Source organism: Fringilla coelebs (assembly GCF_963513975.1).
Source record: "Fringilla coelebs genome assembly, chromosome: 4".
Classification (NCBI taxonomy): domain Eukaryota; kingdom Metazoa; phylum Chordata; class Aves; order Passeriformes; family Fringillidae; genus Fringilla; species Fringilla coelebs.
In genome coordinates this window covers 33,104,309-33,121,695 of record NC_140032.1, presented here as the reverse complement: position 1 = coordinate 33,121,695, position 17,387 = coordinate 33,104,309, and the positions used below count along the sequence as shown (strand labels likewise).

At 38.5% G+C, this 17,387-nt stretch overlaps 1 protein-coding gene across 1 annotated transcript in view; it reads left to right on the top strand.

Moving 5' to 3' along the window:
- The window catches only part of TENM3 (teneurin transmembrane protein 3), a 347,191-nt gene extending 335,529 nt beyond the window's left edge, over positions 1-11,662 (top strand). Inside the window, exons 29-32 of the mRNA XM_084205259.1 lie at positions 1,917-2,213; positions 3,395-5,006; positions 6,813-6,943; positions 10,890-11,662. Coding sequence (XP_084061385.1) covers positions 1,917-2,213; positions 3,395-5,006; positions 6,813-6,943; positions 10,890-11,645 — 2,796 coding nt within the window. The 3' untranslated portion in view covers positions 11,646-11,662. The remainder of the gene's footprint in view (positions 1-1,916; positions 2,214-3,394; positions 5,007-6,812; positions 6,944-10,889) is intronic.
- The last annotated feature ends 5,725 nt before the right edge of the window (positions 11,663-17,387 follow it).

The window sequence follows — 17,387 nt, the reverse complement described above, 5'->3', positions numbered from 1 at the left end:
GAAAAAAAAAAGCCAGAGACAGAAAAATTTTAAAAATTAATTTATGTAAATGGGCTAATGTTATATGTCGGAAAATTTAAAGAAAAACTCCCTGAAAACAAGTAAAAAAAATTTACAAAAATTGAGTTGAATGGAAGTACTTCACACCTAAGTTTAACCTGCTTCTGGAATCAGTCTTGTAGCATTAAGTTTTCAGATTATATTTAAATAACTTTTGATGGCTCATTAAATAAGTAAAACAGCTATTTTGCATCTACTAGAATTAGACTCTTTACTTAGGAGATTTACATGAAAATGTGATTTTTTTTTCCTAAATTGATAGTGCAGATTCTTCTTATGCCAGTGATTTCAATAAACAGAGAAAGGTATTGTACATAAATAGACAGACTGAGCAAAAGAGAGCATTTGGAGGAACTTTTTTCCTATTTGCCTATGACCTATCATCAGCACCTCAGTACTTTTTATACCAATAATAAAGGATCTAATTTGTATTGATCTTTCAGCAGCTTATCAGCCTCAGGGTTTAAGTAACAACATCCATGGCATGTGGAGTTTTGAAATTTCAGCCTGAAAAATCCAAAAATCTTCCAGTCATTTCTCTGGTGTATCCCTGTCTATTCTCTTGTTCTTTTCTGCATGTTATTTAGCCATCTTTCTTTACACTTTGTAATGTATGTATGACGTACTTGAAACTGATTTTTTTAAAAAATTCTTAATACACATAGCTGTCTGTCCATTTCTACCCTATTTCCCACATGTTCACAAAACATGGTGTTGAAAAAAATCTCAGTTATCAGTTTTTCACCCCACCTGGAACAATTTTTAAAAGACACAGCAGATACAGAAATGGTTTACAGATGAACAAAGAAATCCTTGAGGGCTATTGGAGAACACTAAAGCACAGTTCAGTGCTGAGAGGAATGGAGAAGTGCAAAGATACTGATATAGGAAAAGAAAACCAGACATTTTCCTTTTATAAATTCAAAAATGAGAGCCAATTCAATGAAATTGAAAGTTGACATATTTTGAACACTAAAGGGAGGTGGGGGTGGATTTCAGTGTAAAAGTATTACATAGAAATCACTATCCATCACTTTTAGTGTACATATATCAATAACAAGTTTTCAACATAAATGTGTCTATGGCTTTATTAAATAAAGCCTTAATAAAGCTAAGGCTATATTTTCAAATCAAAATACTTATAAACTTCAAAGCATTTTTAACTGGTTTTCAATGGTTCAGTCTTCCAGTCATTTATGGCTTTAATTGGCCAGTTAACTAGGAGAAAGATATAACCCTCTACTGAGGATTTCAGCCTTATAAATACATTGCAGTAGTGGATAGTATATGGAGTTAAATTTCCACTTGATCCTGAAAGGGAATGCCTGTGTTCTAAAGACTGTTTAACCTTAATTTGAAGATCTAACATGCTTTTGAAGATCTTAATCTTGTATTTGCTATTTTGAAAAATACTTGCTGGGAAGGACTGGGATTCAGTTCTTTCTTAGCATGATTGTTATGAATTGGAAGAGCAGTTGCTGGGAATATATTTTGAAAATAATTTGCTAGATATACTTCAGACTGCCTACAAAAGAAGTAATTTGTATTGAAATGACCCCATTTATTACAAAAGTTTTCAGTACACAACTCTCAGTATTTCCTTAACAGTTGACTAAGCATCAAGAAAGAAAACATTGCAACAAACTCTGAGCCCTCTCTTCATATAACCAGACCTTCTAAGGTAGATACTATTATAGTACCTTACAGTTATATCAAGAAGTTGCTAAAATACTTTACACATACAGCAAATCAATCACTGTAAATGGTATTTAAAGAATAGCTAGCTTTGTGGAAATAACAGGTGGCTGGGGTTTGAACAGCATGATTTATTGTGTCATTTTGTTTGCTTTAAAAAGGTTAATGGCAGAAACCTCCTTTCAGTTGACTTTGATCGAACCACAAAGACAGAAAAGATCTACGATGACCACCGTAAATTCCTGCTGAGGATTGCCTACGACACGTCGGGGCACCCCACCCTGTGGCTCCCGAGCAGCAAGCTGATGGCTGTCAATGTTACCTATTCATCCACAGGTCAAATAGGCAGCATACAGAGAGGCACGACTAGTGAAAAAATAGAGTATGATGGACAGGGAAGAATAGTGTCTAGAGTGTTTGCTGATGGGAAAACCTGGAGTTACACATACTTGGAAAAGGTAAAGAACACTCAGGTTTTTAAAAATGCTTGGAATGTGCTGAAATTCTGCAGCACCTCACTGCTGCATACAAAGCAAAAATAGGTAGTAGAAGCACATTGCAATTATTCTAAGTATCAACATGTGATTCCAAGGGGAATGTTTCATTCCACAGATATGTAATCATGCTGTAGGTAATTGCTAGGACTTGATGTGTTTTTAAATTATTTAGGCCGCTCACTAACAAGAAGCATCTGCATTTACCTTTTATCTTAACACTTAAAATAAGAGGCTATATGCAATTCAATTCAACTAAAAATAATTTGTTTGCAAATGCTATGCTGTTGTGGGCTTTTTTCACTACCAAGAAAAGCTCTTTTTTCTAAATAGTTACAGCTGTCAATTTGTACTTGCTATATGTTGTAGCATCAAAATAAGGGATAGGCAAAAGATTAAGACTCACTACATATGTAACAATTGCTGAGTGATAGCTCTCCTTCTAGAAATATCTGTGAAAATCACCCTTGTGAGATCTACAGAAAGAGAATCTTTCAGGGGTTTAAATAGATTTCTGCTGAAGATGTTGCTCAGCAAATATCGTTTACTAGTTACCACAGACATAATTTAATCAAGACCTATGATACATAATAGCCACGCATTAGGAAAATGTCAGATTAATTCAAGTAGCTCCTTTCAATATGAATAATCAAACAATTGTTTTGCTTATGTCTCAAAAGCTTACAGAACAAGAACACAGTATTCAGAGATCTCAGGCTAGTCAAATTCTTCCAAATCATCTCTAATTGTAAGAGAGAAATTGTATCTCCCATATGTTGTTCTCCTCATGAGTTAATGGCTCTAAGACAGTTTTACTTCCTCCCATATTAAACATGACTTATCTGAATCCATTGACAATCTGCTGTTTAGCTGTGAATGCTTGATAAAAGAGTGATACAGTCATAACAAGTAGCATATTATGAATGTGGAACTACTAATTACAGAACCTCTTACAATTAAGCATACAAGTAAATTAGGCAGGGAGATGTTAACAACATGTAAGGTCAATGATAACTCAATTAAAGAGGAGATAATTTTCTCAAGTGGGAATGTCACATTTTTGTGAAGAAATAGTATCAGTATACGGTGGGAGGGGAGATACTGCACCATTTGTCACATGATAAAAATCTGTTCTTAATTTTCAGTCAATGGTTCTTCTGCTCCATAGCCAACGGCAGTATATCTTCGAATATGATTTGTTGGATCGGCTTTCCGCTGTCACCATGCCCAGTGTTGCTCGTCATACCATGCAGACTATCCGCTCCATCGGCTATTACCGGAATATATACAACCCCCCTGAAAGCAATGCTTCTGTTATAATGGACTACAACGAGGAAGGGCAGCTCCTTCAAACTGCTTTCCTGGGGACAAGCCGGAGAGTATTATTCAAGTACAGACGGCAGACCAAGCTCTCAGAAATTTTATATGATAGTACAAGAGTTAGTTTTACTTATGATGAGACAGCAGGAGTCCTGAAAACAGTAAACCTCCAAAGCGATGGTTTTATCTGCACCATTAGATACAGACAAATTGGCCCGTTGATTGACAGACAGATTTTCCGGTTTAGTGAAGACGGAATGGTAAATGCCCGATTTGACTACAGCTATGACAATAGCTTCAGAGTGACTAGCATGCAAGGTGTCATCAATGAAACCCCATTGCCTATTGATCTCTACCAGTTTGATGATATCTCTGGCAAAGTTGAACAGTTTGGAAAATTTGGAGTTATATATTATGATATTAACCAGATCATTTCAACAGCCGTAATGACATACACAAAACACTTCGATGCACACGGGCGCATCAAGGAAATTCAGTATGAAATATTTCGGTCATTAATGTATTGGATTACAATTCAGTATGATAACATGGGACGAGTGACGAAAAGAGAAATTAAGATTGGGCCATTTGCCAACACCACAAAATATGCTTACGAGTATGATGTAGATGGTCAGCTCCAGACAGTTTATCTGAATGAAAAAATAATGTGGCGATACAACTATGACCTGAATGGCAACCTGCACTTGCTCAACCCCAGCAGCAGCGCCCGTTTGACACCACTTCGGTACGACCTGCGAGACAGAATAACTCGACTGGGAGATGTACAGTACAGGTTAGATGAAGACGGATTTCTGCGTCAGAGGGGTACCGAAATCTTTGAATACAGTTCAAAGGGCCTTCTTACTCGAGTTTATAGCAAAGGCAGCGGGTGGACAGTGATTTACCGTTATGATGGACTTGGACGACGAGTTTCCAGTAAAACTAGCCTTGGGCAGCATCTCCAGTTCTTCTACGCAGACCTTACCTACCCAACCAGGATCACTCATGTCTATAACCACTCAAGTTCTGAAATCACATCTCTATACTACGATCTGCAAGGACATCTTTTTGCCATGGAAATTAGCAGTGGAGATGAGTTTTACATTGCATCAGACAATACAGGGACACCACTGGCTGTTTTCAGTAGCAATGGTCTCATGCTTAAACAAATTCAATACACTGCCTATGGAGAGATCTATTTTGACTCTAACCTTGACTTCCAGCTGGTAATTGGATTCCACGGAGGCTTATACGACCCACTGACCAAACTAGTCCACTTTGGAGAAAGAGATTATGACATACTGGCTGGCCGGTGGACAACACCTGATATTGAAATCTGGAAGAGAATTGGGAAGGATCCAGCTCCTTTTAATTTGTACATGTTTAGAAATAACAACCCAGCCAGTAAAATACACGATGTGAAGGATTATATCACAGGTAAGAGAAGGTTACTTGATTGCAGCTTGGGGATGCTGTATCTACAGGCATCCAATTTAGAGGGAGTGAGACTGTAGGCAGAAAGGGTCCTCCTGTGATCAGTTTAACACACCAGCATCACAGAAAATATTCACTGGAAGCTGGTTGATATTTTCCAGTGTAGACTTTTGCAAGACTGCTAATGTAAATTGCTCAATAAGCTCCAGGGCTAGCACAAAGTAATGTGTACACAGCCAGGTGCATGAAAGGAGGAGCAGGATAGTATAGAAAAAGGACTGAACTTCTCTTTTGGCAAAAAAAGGTGCTAACGTGCTTACTTTCATATCTCAATTCTTAGAGAACCTATATGCTTTTTGTTGTTCTAGAGTTAGTGATGTATAGTTTTTTCCATTATTCTACATACCAAAAATCTGACTACACGACACCAGAATTTTTGGAAAAATGTGTGGTTCCAACACATTTGATTTTTTGTATTTGAATTAAATGTAAAAAATCCAAATTACACAGACATTGCCAGTCTACAGGAAGGGCTCAGCACCACTTACTTAGGAGCTGTGAGACTACCACTTAGAAGAGCATCCTGGGAATCAAGTGGGTTTGCATTCATTTAACAAACAGCAGCTATTAAGTGGGTTGCTAGCAGGCTGCCTGGGAATAAGAATAAAAAAAGACCTCTGAATCTGTCCTCTTAGCAGCATGTGCTGTAGGGCATGCACTTGGAATCAGATTCTTTGTGCCATTGAAAATCATGCACTTAGTTCAGAAATTGCCCTCAAAATACAGTTTTAGTTCTTTTCTTAACATCTTTGATGTCTGAAATGCACGGGCAGACTCTACTTATATAAGATTATTATTACAGTTGGTAATTTGGCTGACTGGCAGTTTTAAATGCAGCACCTCATCAGGCATAGCATTTATTTGAAAATGTTAGAAATTATTTTAAGATAAATATTTTTTATTCTTTTAATTTTTGGAAAAATCTGCTTCCTTATTCCACATATTGTGAGCTGTCTTAAAGAAAAATTATTAGGCTTGGTAAGGAGCACTCTGCCAACCTCTAAGCTTAGTTTTTGTGGAATATAGTGTAAAAAAACAGAAACAAGGCAGAGCACTCTTTCTTGCCAAACAATTGTTAACTGATTGTTGGCACCCCTAATTTATTTTTAACAGAACATAAAATGTATCATAAATAATGTGATCTAATGATAATTTGGTATCCTGTCTGCTTACTGATGCATTTCATTAGCTTTTCATTTCATCGATCCCACGCCATCTTGAAGAGGAGCAGATTTCTCTTGAATCAACAAAAAATATCTGCCAAATCATTTAAAAGGTAATTGGCCATATAGGTGATGTTTCAGGAGTTGTTTTAAGTCATTACACACACCAAAAGGACAGGATGTGCTCTGCAGTACTTTTTTTTTGGCTTTGTTTAAAAGTATTGATGATGAAGGTATGACATAAAGCATGTTTAACCTGACCATGAAATTCCAGTTAGTTTAGGCTGTAGGCAAGGAAATCTCCCCTAATTATGCTGCCATAATTGTTCTGGAAGTCACTGAGGCCATCAGAACCTGATTGCTGAACTCTGCAATACCTTTCAACTGAGCCTAGCACGACTCTTATATAGAACAGACATTTTCTTTTAAGTTTAGAACTGTAAGTTTCCTGTATAGGTTTGCTGTTTCCATACAAAAAGAAATCAACTATGCCAAAAGCTATTATATGTAAAAATGGTGTGGCTGCAAAATACAGAACAATTCTAATATCCTTCTCCCTTTTTTTCTTATAATTATTCCCTTTCAGATGTTAACAGCTGGCTGGTGACATTTGGCTTCCATCTGCACAATGCCATCCCTGGCTTCCCTGTTCCGAAATTTGATTTAACAGAACCTTCTTATGAACTTGTGAAGAGCCAGCAATGGGAAGACATACCAGTAAGAAACAAAACTAAACATACAAATTGAATAAGATAGAATGTTCTCTTCCATTCAGATCCTATAAGGCATGGATAATTCTGACAGCCAGGGTTATTTGCTAAGTTCAATCCAAACTTAGTACCTTTATCTAGTTTAAGAAATTACAAGTGGAGGGTTTATTATAGATTTGCTAAGTTAGGTACTATTTTAATTAAGCTTTTGTTTGCTCTTAGCAATTATAAAAATTTTTAAAGACAATAACCAATGAAAAGTTTAAGATGCTCTAAAGATGTCTAATTTTCATAGCAGAAACTACAGAGATTATATTTGTACTAACATTCTGCCTGAAGACAGTAACTGAACACTGTAGTAAATAAGAGACTGTGAAATAGAAGAATAGAGGTGATATAACATACCCATACCAGGCACCACTGTAATTTTGCTTCTTTTTAATATTAACCATGTGTTATGGACACCATGTGTTATATGTAAAGATAAAACACTGAAACTGAAATTATCTGAGGTAAATCCTACTATATCACATAAACTCAGGTGCTTATGAATTCTTTGAAAGCAAAAAAAAATGAACTTTCATCCTGAAAACGTGCTGTGGTTTTAAATAATGAAAGAAATGCATGTGGAAGTAAAATCTAAGTCTGCCATTTAAGAAAATTGTATTTACAGATTAGGCTTACTCAAAGATCAAATACCTATGCCCTCAAAAATCCTATGGGTTTTTGCTTTAGAAGGAAGCATTAAGAGACATTAAAATGGGTGATCCCATTCTAAACAATCACAAGAAAGATCTCTTTTTACAAGAATCGTGATAGAGAATGCTACAAAAATTAATGCTACAAACTTTAAAAATCCTACAACCAAATGTAGATCAAAAGTCATTAGAATCTGCTGGTGGCCCAGCAGAAGGGAACATATGGAAGCTAACTTTGCATTCAAGAAGGTTAGGTTAGGTTAGGTTAGGTTAGGTTAGGTTAGGTTAGGTTAGGTTAGGTTAGGTTAGGTTAGTTAGTTAGTTAGCTAGCTAGCTAGCTAAGTAGTTAGCTTGTTCATTCATTCTTTCTTTTTTAACAGCAAGGAATTGAGTAATAGAGAGAGACTTTAGAGCCCAGCATGAGACTAGTGTCTCCCACAAGCAATAAAAGCAGTGGGGGAGGAGCACAGCAAGCACTCCAGTTGTATTGGGAGATAAGAGACCTGTCATCAGGCATGGCTGTGAAGAATGATCAGAGTTTGTTTAGGTCTCAAAGTTAAGTCTCAAAGGCTAAAGAATGAAATCATTCACTAATACCAGCAAAGTCATACCAGGAATAGAACCAGATTGGTCAAGGAGATGAGGGCAGACAGCTAGTTGTCAAAATCTTTGGGAGCGAGCTCAATAACATGAGGAATGCCAGGAGCATGTGATATGACAGAGTGAGAAGGGTGTGATAGGAAAACAAAAATTCAAAATTCTCATGTAGGAAGAAGCTGCAACTCTGATATTCACTGGTGAACAAGCAAATGCAGAAGGAGGCAAGAGTAAACGCACAAACCACTTGGTATTTTGAAACATTCTGGACTGAGTGAGCTTTACTGAGCTCTGAGGATACATGTTAAAAAAACCTAAGTTCGTCATTATGAAGTTGCTATAGCATCTTGCTGCTCTCACTGATGATTGCTGTCTACAATATATTTTGTGCTCAGTAGCTTTCATGTAGGATTTACAACAGCTGAAATCCATACTCATTAGCAAATTCAGACCAAAATCTGCCACATTCAAGAAGAATCGAGAGTCCAAGTTAATTCATAATTCCCTCAGGAGTTATCCCCTCCAGAAAGCTACCCTTGTGCAGAAGAGAAGCCTTTGCGAACTTTTTGCCAAGCTTTGATCAGCAGCAAGGCTGAATTAAGGTTGTATGAACCTTAATGACTCCAGTTGGTCTCCCATCCAGAAATTTAGGAAAACAAAGCAGGCTTTCGACTCATTTGTGAGCAGTGAATCAAATTGTTTAAGCAGTATTTTACTGAAAGGAGAAGGGGTCAATTGGAAGACAAACTGGATCATCATCAAAATCCAAGTACTTGTTTTCAAAAGTGCAGCCAAAGCTATTTAAATCTTTGTTTCCTGCTGAGGCAACTGCCAGGGCAGCTGTCTACTGCCCACCTCTATCAGTACAGCTCATTCGCAGCTTGTTGCTGTTAACGCCCAGGGTTAGACCGGTAAGATGTGTCTATTCTGCACAGTTTTGAGGTCTCATCCCAACCACCGCTGACCCTGTGATTTGAGCTGTCCTGCTATCTAGGTGCACTAGCTAACCATTCCTGCTAGCTGCTCCTGCTCTTTCAGCTGTCCAGGCTAAGCATTGCAGTTATGCTGACAGGTCCCATTTCCCAGTCATCCTCTCTTTACCAGGAGTGCATCTGGCATAGTGGGCTACACACAGCTTTTCCATGACATTCTGCTATGCTAGCTTTTCCATTAGACTGGCTTGTTGGTTCTTTTCATACATTGTCCCTTGTCTTTGCTAGCTATGAACAAAACACTGCTGTATTCAGGTTTGCACCTATCAAAAGCTCTTGGGGAAAAGCTCTTTTTGGCTTCCATTTCACTTCAAGTATCAGGAAGCTGATACTTGAAGTGAAATGGAAGGTCATGCAGCCCAACTGGCCACAGTCTTTTCACACGTCCCCTTTTATCAGTTCCTGCAAGTACTTGCAAGAAAGGGTATCAGTCCCCAGTATTCCACCTCACTGGTCCATACCATTAGCTTCCCTCTCTTTTACTGTAAAGACTGTCATTACAGTTTGATTTCCCTCATTTCTTTAGCAGCTATAGGGATTATGAGAGCCTCCCTGCAGTTTTGTCTCAGGCTGCAGCTACTTGAGAAACTCTTATCTCCTGACTCAGCGTAAAGAAAGGTTTGTTCCAGTTCTAAAGCACAGCTTCATAACCTGCCAAAATCTCCTCAGTTTGACTGGACTCATGGTAGACAGGAATCATAATTGAACAAGCTCAGAGGAAGAGATGCCACCATAGTAGGATGACACTGCAGTAAGACAGCTCTTACCTGTGTAACATGACATGGACTGGAAATGTGCACTGGCAGCCAAGAAGGTCAGTCCTGTCCAGGGATGCAACAAAATCAGCAGGGCCATCAGGGCAAGGGAAAGGATTTTGCCCCTCTACTTGGCTTTTGTGAGACCTCAGCATCCAGCCCTGGGGCCCCCAGCACAGGAAGGGCATAAACCTGTTCAAGGAAGTCCAGAGGAGGGCCACCCAGTTGATCAGAAGGATGGAGTACCTCTCCCCTGAGGAAAGGAATTGGGATTGTTCAGCCAGGAAAAGAGAACGCTTTTAGGTAACTTACTTGCAGCCTTCCAGTACCTGAGGGAACTGAGCAGGTGGTGACAGGACTAGGGAGAACGGGTTCAAATTGAAAGAGAGTAGGTTTAGATTACATATTAGGACAAAAAATCTTTAGTGTGAGAGTGGTGAGGCCCTGAAACAAGCTGCCCAGGGAAGTTGTGGATGCCCTGTCACTGAAGGTGTCAAGGCCAGGTTGGATGGGTCTTTGAGCAACCTGGACTCGTTGAAGGTGTCCCACAACAGGGGGTTGGAACTAGATGATTTTCAAGGTCTCCTTCCAATCCAAACCATTCTGTAATTCTTGTGGTTATGTATTGGCATTGCAAGTCTGTCCTGTGCAGCCCAGTAAGTAGCCTCTGAAGTTAAAGCCAATTTTTGTGCAGGTTCTCAGGGAGACAAAGAATAAAAGCAGTGAACATTAGCAAAATAGTCTTGTAACTCAGCCGAACAAGCAGTATGCAGATCTAATTAACTCCTTGGCACTGTCAATTGTGGCATATCCTGTTGTTGTCCACAGGCAGCACACCAAGAAATCCTGGCTGTTTGGCATTTAGGGGGCTACAGATGGCTGGTAAAACTTCTGTCTGTTCTTGTTTACAGCCAATTTCTGGAGTGCAACAACAAGTGGCGAGACAAGCAAAGGCTTTCCTTTCCCTGGGAAAGATGGCAGAAGTGCAGGTCAGCAGACGGAAATCCAGCGGAGAAAAGTCATGGCTGTGGTTTGCCACAGTGAAGTCTCTCATTGGCAAAGGGGTGATGCTCGCTGTCAATCAAGGCAAAGTGCAAACAAACGTGCTCAACATTGCTAATGAGGACTGCATAAAAGTGGCAGCTGTTTTGAACAACGCTTACTACCTAGAAAACTTGCATTTCACTGTGGAGGGAAAGGACACGCACTATTTTATCAAGACCACCTCCCCTGAGAGTGACCTTGGGACACTGAGGCTGACAAGTGGGCGTAAGGCCCTGGAGAATGGCATCAATGTCACTGTTTCCCAGTCCACCACTGTGGTGAACGGCAGGACTCGTAGGTTTGCTGATGTTGAAATGCAATACGGTGCTCTAGCGCTTCACATCCGCTATGGCATGACACTTGATGAGGAAAAGGCCCGGATACTGGAGCAAGCCAGGCAAAGAGCTCTTTCCAGTGCCTGGGCCAGAGAACAACAGAGAGTAAGAGATGGAGAGGAAGGCGCCAGGTTGTGGACAGAAGGAGAAAAGAGGCAGTTGCTAAGTGCTGGAAAGGTACAAGGATACGATGGGTACTATGTACTCTCTGTGGAGCAATATCCAGAATTAGCAGACAGCGCTAACAATATACAGTTCCTCAGACAAAGTGAGATAGGAAAGAGGTAACACACTGGCTTAGCTCAGGCTGCCAAAGAGACTGTGTACCAGTGTCTTCTAAAAAGGAGACTAAACTGTTTTGCTGCATTACTACTTGAGCCTAAGCTTACATCTTTGCTCAGATTTTTTCTGTAGCACAATCCAGACTCTGTAACAAAAAGAGCGCCTTCCAGAAGAATGATACTGCTAATGACAAAACTTTTTTTTTTTCTCAATGACCTTAAAGGTGATCTGCTTTAAAGAATATGTTTACATATGCATATCGCTGCACTCAAGTTGGACTGAAAAGTATTTAAAAAAAAAAAAGAAGAAGAAAAAATAAAAAGGCCTACAGATTTTGAAACAGGCTGTTTCTTTGAGGCACTGTATTTAATTAAGATACAGACCCATACAGTGTTTCCAAATAGTACTGAATTGTTGACCTTTGCTTACGAGAAGTAGTCTCTCTCTTTCTCTCTCTCTTTTTCTCTCTCTTTCTCACTGCATAGGATGTGGTATATATCTGTTAATTTTAAAACATGGGGCAAAAATTACTGTTTATAGACAACCCAACTGCATTAAACTGTGCTGCTTTCTAAAAGGACATTGGCACAAGTGACTTATGCTACCATGGGAATTTAATAATGGATTTTACAATGCTAACATGGTTTGCCTTGGGGGGAAAATGGCAAGTAGAATCCTTGTTGCATATAAGCAAAGGAAACCCTGATTTTTTTGTAAATTATGTGAGACAAGTTGTTTATGGATTTTTATATGAATTACAATTTACTGTACATCAAATATTAGTCTCAGAGGAGTTAATTTATGTAAAGTGTTTAAAAAAGTTTATACTTAAAAATAAAATGATAAAAACATGTGCTGTGTGTGATTTTTTTTAAAGAAAAAGGAATTGCACCTTTTATGTTATAGCTGTACAGTATAAAGGATTATATTGTAGAGATATAACAGTGATGACTAATGTCCAAAAGTGTTAATATTTTTGTATTAGGTTTAAAGCTGTGCATCTATCACTCTGCTGATAGGATGGGACACTCCACAAAGTGGCTGGCTGAATCAGACCACAGCTCCCTCCCCTCCCTCTCCTGTCACCCAGGCCAGTGCCACTTCATCAGTCATTGTTAGAAGGCACAGTAACCAAATAAGTCTCATTTAGTATGATGGAAGACTTTAATAGGTTGGGGTTTCCTTGTCTTTTTCCAGCCCTAATGTAATAAATGGACATTTATTCATACCAGGTGGGGTTTCTGTTGGTTTTTTAGCAGCTTTGTTTCACAATGGAGGAATAGTGTCTCAGGTGCTTGGCAAATTGTATGTAGAAGAAGAAGAAGAAATGATGTAGTTTCATCCAGTTATGTCAACTTTGTCTTCTGTATAATACAGCTCTTTTAGGTGTTAATAACTCCAGATAGAAGAAGCGTACCTCTGACCTGATGCTACAGAATTGCTCTTTAGGCAGGCAGGCTGTTCAGTAGGTTCATCTCCTGGCCTTCAGCTGGCAGATCAAATCTCATTACTATGAACACAACCTGGGGATGGAGAGGAAGGTCCAGTTCTAGTGCCTAGTCTGCATCTCCACACCACTGCATAGATTTGGCATGCTCTGCTCCAAGGCCCAGTATATTTGCTGCAGGAAGAACTCAAGTGTGCAGCTGGTTCCTTATAGGAAGCCTGGGGTGGCATCTATGGCATCTGTTCTACATCTTGGCTGAAACCATTCTTAGAGCTTTAGTCTCATGAGCACTAAATTCAGCCACAAAAATAAATATTTTTAAGATGAGACAAAATTGGGGGTTTTGATGTTCATTGAAATATACACAGTATTTCTATCCATGTATTATAATGACAGAACATAGTAAGTGAACGTGTCTTAACTATGAATGGTTCAAGTGGATGTAATAAAAATAGTTTTCTAACTGCTTTGTATTCTGAGAGTCTATGGTATTACATACTCTAAATTGCACATTAGGATTGTTTGATAAACAGATTTGAATTTCTCCCAGCCAAGTTGCTACCGAATCTACAGTATCAGTGCTATTACTGTATGTGTGTATTTGGTAGAGCATACAGAACTAATTACACATATAATGAATGCTAATCATCTATTAGAATTAAAGCACAGACTAGTTGTTAGTACTTTTACCCTTGAAGCTTGAGGGCCCTAAATTTAGAGAGGATGGTATTTCAGACCCCAGAGGTGTGTCATTGAGCTACGTATTCTTTTTAAAAGATGTAAAATGCTAGGTGTTTGCAGTTCTGTTGGGTGGCTCTTCCACAGCACTGTATTTAGCATGCTGTAAGTGCTCTCTGTTGAAATAGGCTCATAATCTAAATTATGTCCAATGTTTTTGTTCTGTTTGAATATGAAAAGCTTGTATAACATGTCAACATTGAAATATATCTTCTACTTGGCGCATACCAGTCCCTTCTCCTTTGTTCTGGCACCAATAAACAACAAATTATAGTATCTGTTGGTGATCATTTTAGATACAGTCAAATCAAGCCAATTAGTGGCCTTGTTAGTAGGTATAATGAGCCTCTTTCTTGCTAAAAAACACTTGTGATCTGGACATGTTCCTGCAGGAAATAGTGACCTTGGGGAATACAGAAACAAAAGATCTTTTTAAAGAAAAAATATGCATAATTAAAGAAGCATATTACAAAAATAAGAAAAAAAGAAAGGAGATTCTAAGTATTTTAGACAATGCCAGTCAAAATGCTATCCTGATATTTTGAGATGTATATTTCGTCTGATTTGTATTGTTCTTTTAATTTGCCTTCTTAACTTTATATGTGTCCTGAATTTTCCACAAATTGATAACTATAGATTGCATCTAGGCTTTCCAATAAAAGCCAACCCAACGTGTGTGTGTGTGTGTGTGTGTTTATATTTGGGTTTTTTTAATCTGTATGTCAGATACTGCACCTGTGCTGCCACTTTTCTGGTATTGAAGAAACAAAGTGATCTTCTTGCACTCCCGTTGATTCATTTGCTTCACAGTTGGCAGTATCTTTTTTGACTCTATCCAATGGCTTCATCTGCTAACTCAGCAAAGTGAATTACTCCGTGGGATCTCTCAGGGGGCCTGCTTTAGAGAAAACATTAAACATACCTCCACAAAGCCAAATCTTTCATAGATAAGGAAAGCCAAATAACAAAAAAATCACTTAGAACTGTTTTCTCTCCTATCCTCCTGAGCAAAAAAGTACTTGATTATAAAGAATTAAATTGGCACTGGTAGTTACATATATACACAGAAGAGATCCTGCATTTAGGCTCCCTTTGCAGAAACTGCTGACTTCAGCACTGCTCTTCATCAAGAGACTGCTTTCATTTTAGTTGGAACAGGCAAACTTCACCACACTCACTTTGTAATGACAACCTTGAGTTGGTAACATGTTGATCCAGCACTAATCAGGTCACTGCTTTGCTAGCTATAGCCTAATTTTGTTACTTAAAAAAAAAAAGGCAGTAAGAGATCTTTGTATGGTCACACTTGGGAGGTGAGAGATTTGCATTTGACAAGGGGGGAAAAAATGCCAGTTACCATTGCCACTCTTCTGAGGCATTTCTAAAGTGATGGCTGAACAGCTGTAAAAGAAAAAACACTACATAAAATAACAGTTTAAATTGTCTATGAGAGAATAGGCTGCATTTGCAGAGAATCAGATGACGAAATGCTTGAATTCTGTTTTCAGGAAAAAAAAAAGAAGGGAAAAGCTTCTGAAAGTGTTGATACCTTGGTATACTGCTATGTCCAGAAGGGCAGGCTATGGCTTTCCATATGGGCAGCTTGAGAACCTTTAAGAAAAAGAGGAAGAAACTCATGCTTAATTCTTTGGAGATGGCAAAGCAGAGGCACTTATTAGAAACAGCTTCTAAGCAGCTTATTAGAAGCTGCTTATTTGACACTTATTAGAAGTTGCCAGGGTTAAAAGTAAGCCAAAGCACAGGGCATCATCCCACAGCATAAACTGAACAGCACAGACACAGTGATATCATATCCATAACTGCAAAGCCACATCCAAACCCACCAAACTAATCAGCTTCTCATCTACAACCAGTTAGTCCTGAGGACTAAAGAGTAAGGTACAAGCCTTATAAAATTAAATTGATCTTTACACACACAAGTTGCTGGGGCTCAGTGATACGAAACAAAAAAAAGACAAACTTAAAGTGATAAAAAGCAAAATGTAAACCAGTTAATTGATGAGTATGTGCCAATTCTTCCCCCTGGGAAAAATGGAACACATGGTCTATAGCTGTCATGCTGACAGAGCTTAAGACTTCATTTTTTACCTCTGAAGTTTTTAGCTTTGTGGCAGACCGACCACATAAGGCAAATTTAACTATGTGAGTCCTAGGCTAGACCTATTCAAAAAGTCAAACTACAAATAATAGGTAAATCCCTGCTCACCACCCCCACCCCATTTTTCAGCAGAAGTAACTTAAATAAGGATGCCAAGTCTTAATTAAGTGCACCATGAAAAGCTGAAAAAAAATGCAGCTTTTCTGTTCACCCATCCCAGAAACCTGAGTATTTGTTATGGAGCACTAAAAGTGTCTTAGGCCTTTCAGGGTGAAGAGATTGTGGAAAAGTCTGTTTGTTATGCCCTCTCCTAATGACAAGATGGACTACTGGCAATTGCAGATGGCACTGTGAGGGACAAGAACATGCTGTCTGGTGCTCTGGCACAATCTGCCCTGCTTTAATAACCAGATGAGCTGGGGACAACAGAGTAGGGAGAGCAAAAGGGAGGTGAGCTGCCCTTAAGTGGTCTGAAACAACCGTGAGAATGAAGTCACACAGTACCACACAAATAGTGGCATGAGGATTATCAACTGCAATATTCCTTGTATGCATGTCTTTTTAAAAAAAATCTTGGCCTGATTTCTAGTATCACAAATGTATGCAATTCTGAGCAGTGCAAGCATGACATAAAATGCATCAATAAGTAAAGATAAATATGCTAAAAATGGGTCCCCACTTCTAAACAAAGCCAGCTAAGCAGTAACACCATTCATTTCTTTAAGTACATGCGAGACTTATATGCAATTTAAAAGGTGAAGAATAAGCATAATATGATGGCAGCTCATTAAAGTGACATGTTGTCACAGAACCTGCTTTATTGCTGGTAGACTCTCTTGCTGTTAATTACTATAACTTTGTAGGTAAATTGAGTAAACCTTTTAATTGACTAAGTTAAAATTCCATCATTGAGGAATATAAGTTTCTAGACATGCATACAATTTTCTCCCTACTATTAAATAAGTCAATGCTATAGTAACATAATTATGCAGCTTAGAGTTAATGGTTCCCACAAAGCTGTCTTAATAAAGCCTTTTGGGATTCAGGAGGAAAAGGAAGAAATTCAGAAACTAAGAACAAGGCTGGAAGGCAACAACATGTTTCAACTGGCTCTAGTTACTCAATCACACTTAAGCTGGCTGAGACAGCAGGGTGAGTGCCATGCATTACAGAGGCACAAGGGAAAATTGTTATTCCAATGCAATAAAATATTTCCAAATTTCAAGCCCAGGAATCATTTTTAAACTGAAATTACAAGAATGGCTATCTAATGAACCAATTAAGGTTACAGCAATAATAAATAAAATTAAAACAGCATTAAGAAAGATAATTGAGGAATCAGTTAGTAATGCAAATCTGAAAGTAACTCTATATAGGCATGTTATAGGCTGTAAAAAAAAAGTTTGAAAAAGTTCACCCATTGTTTGCAGATAAAATCTACTAC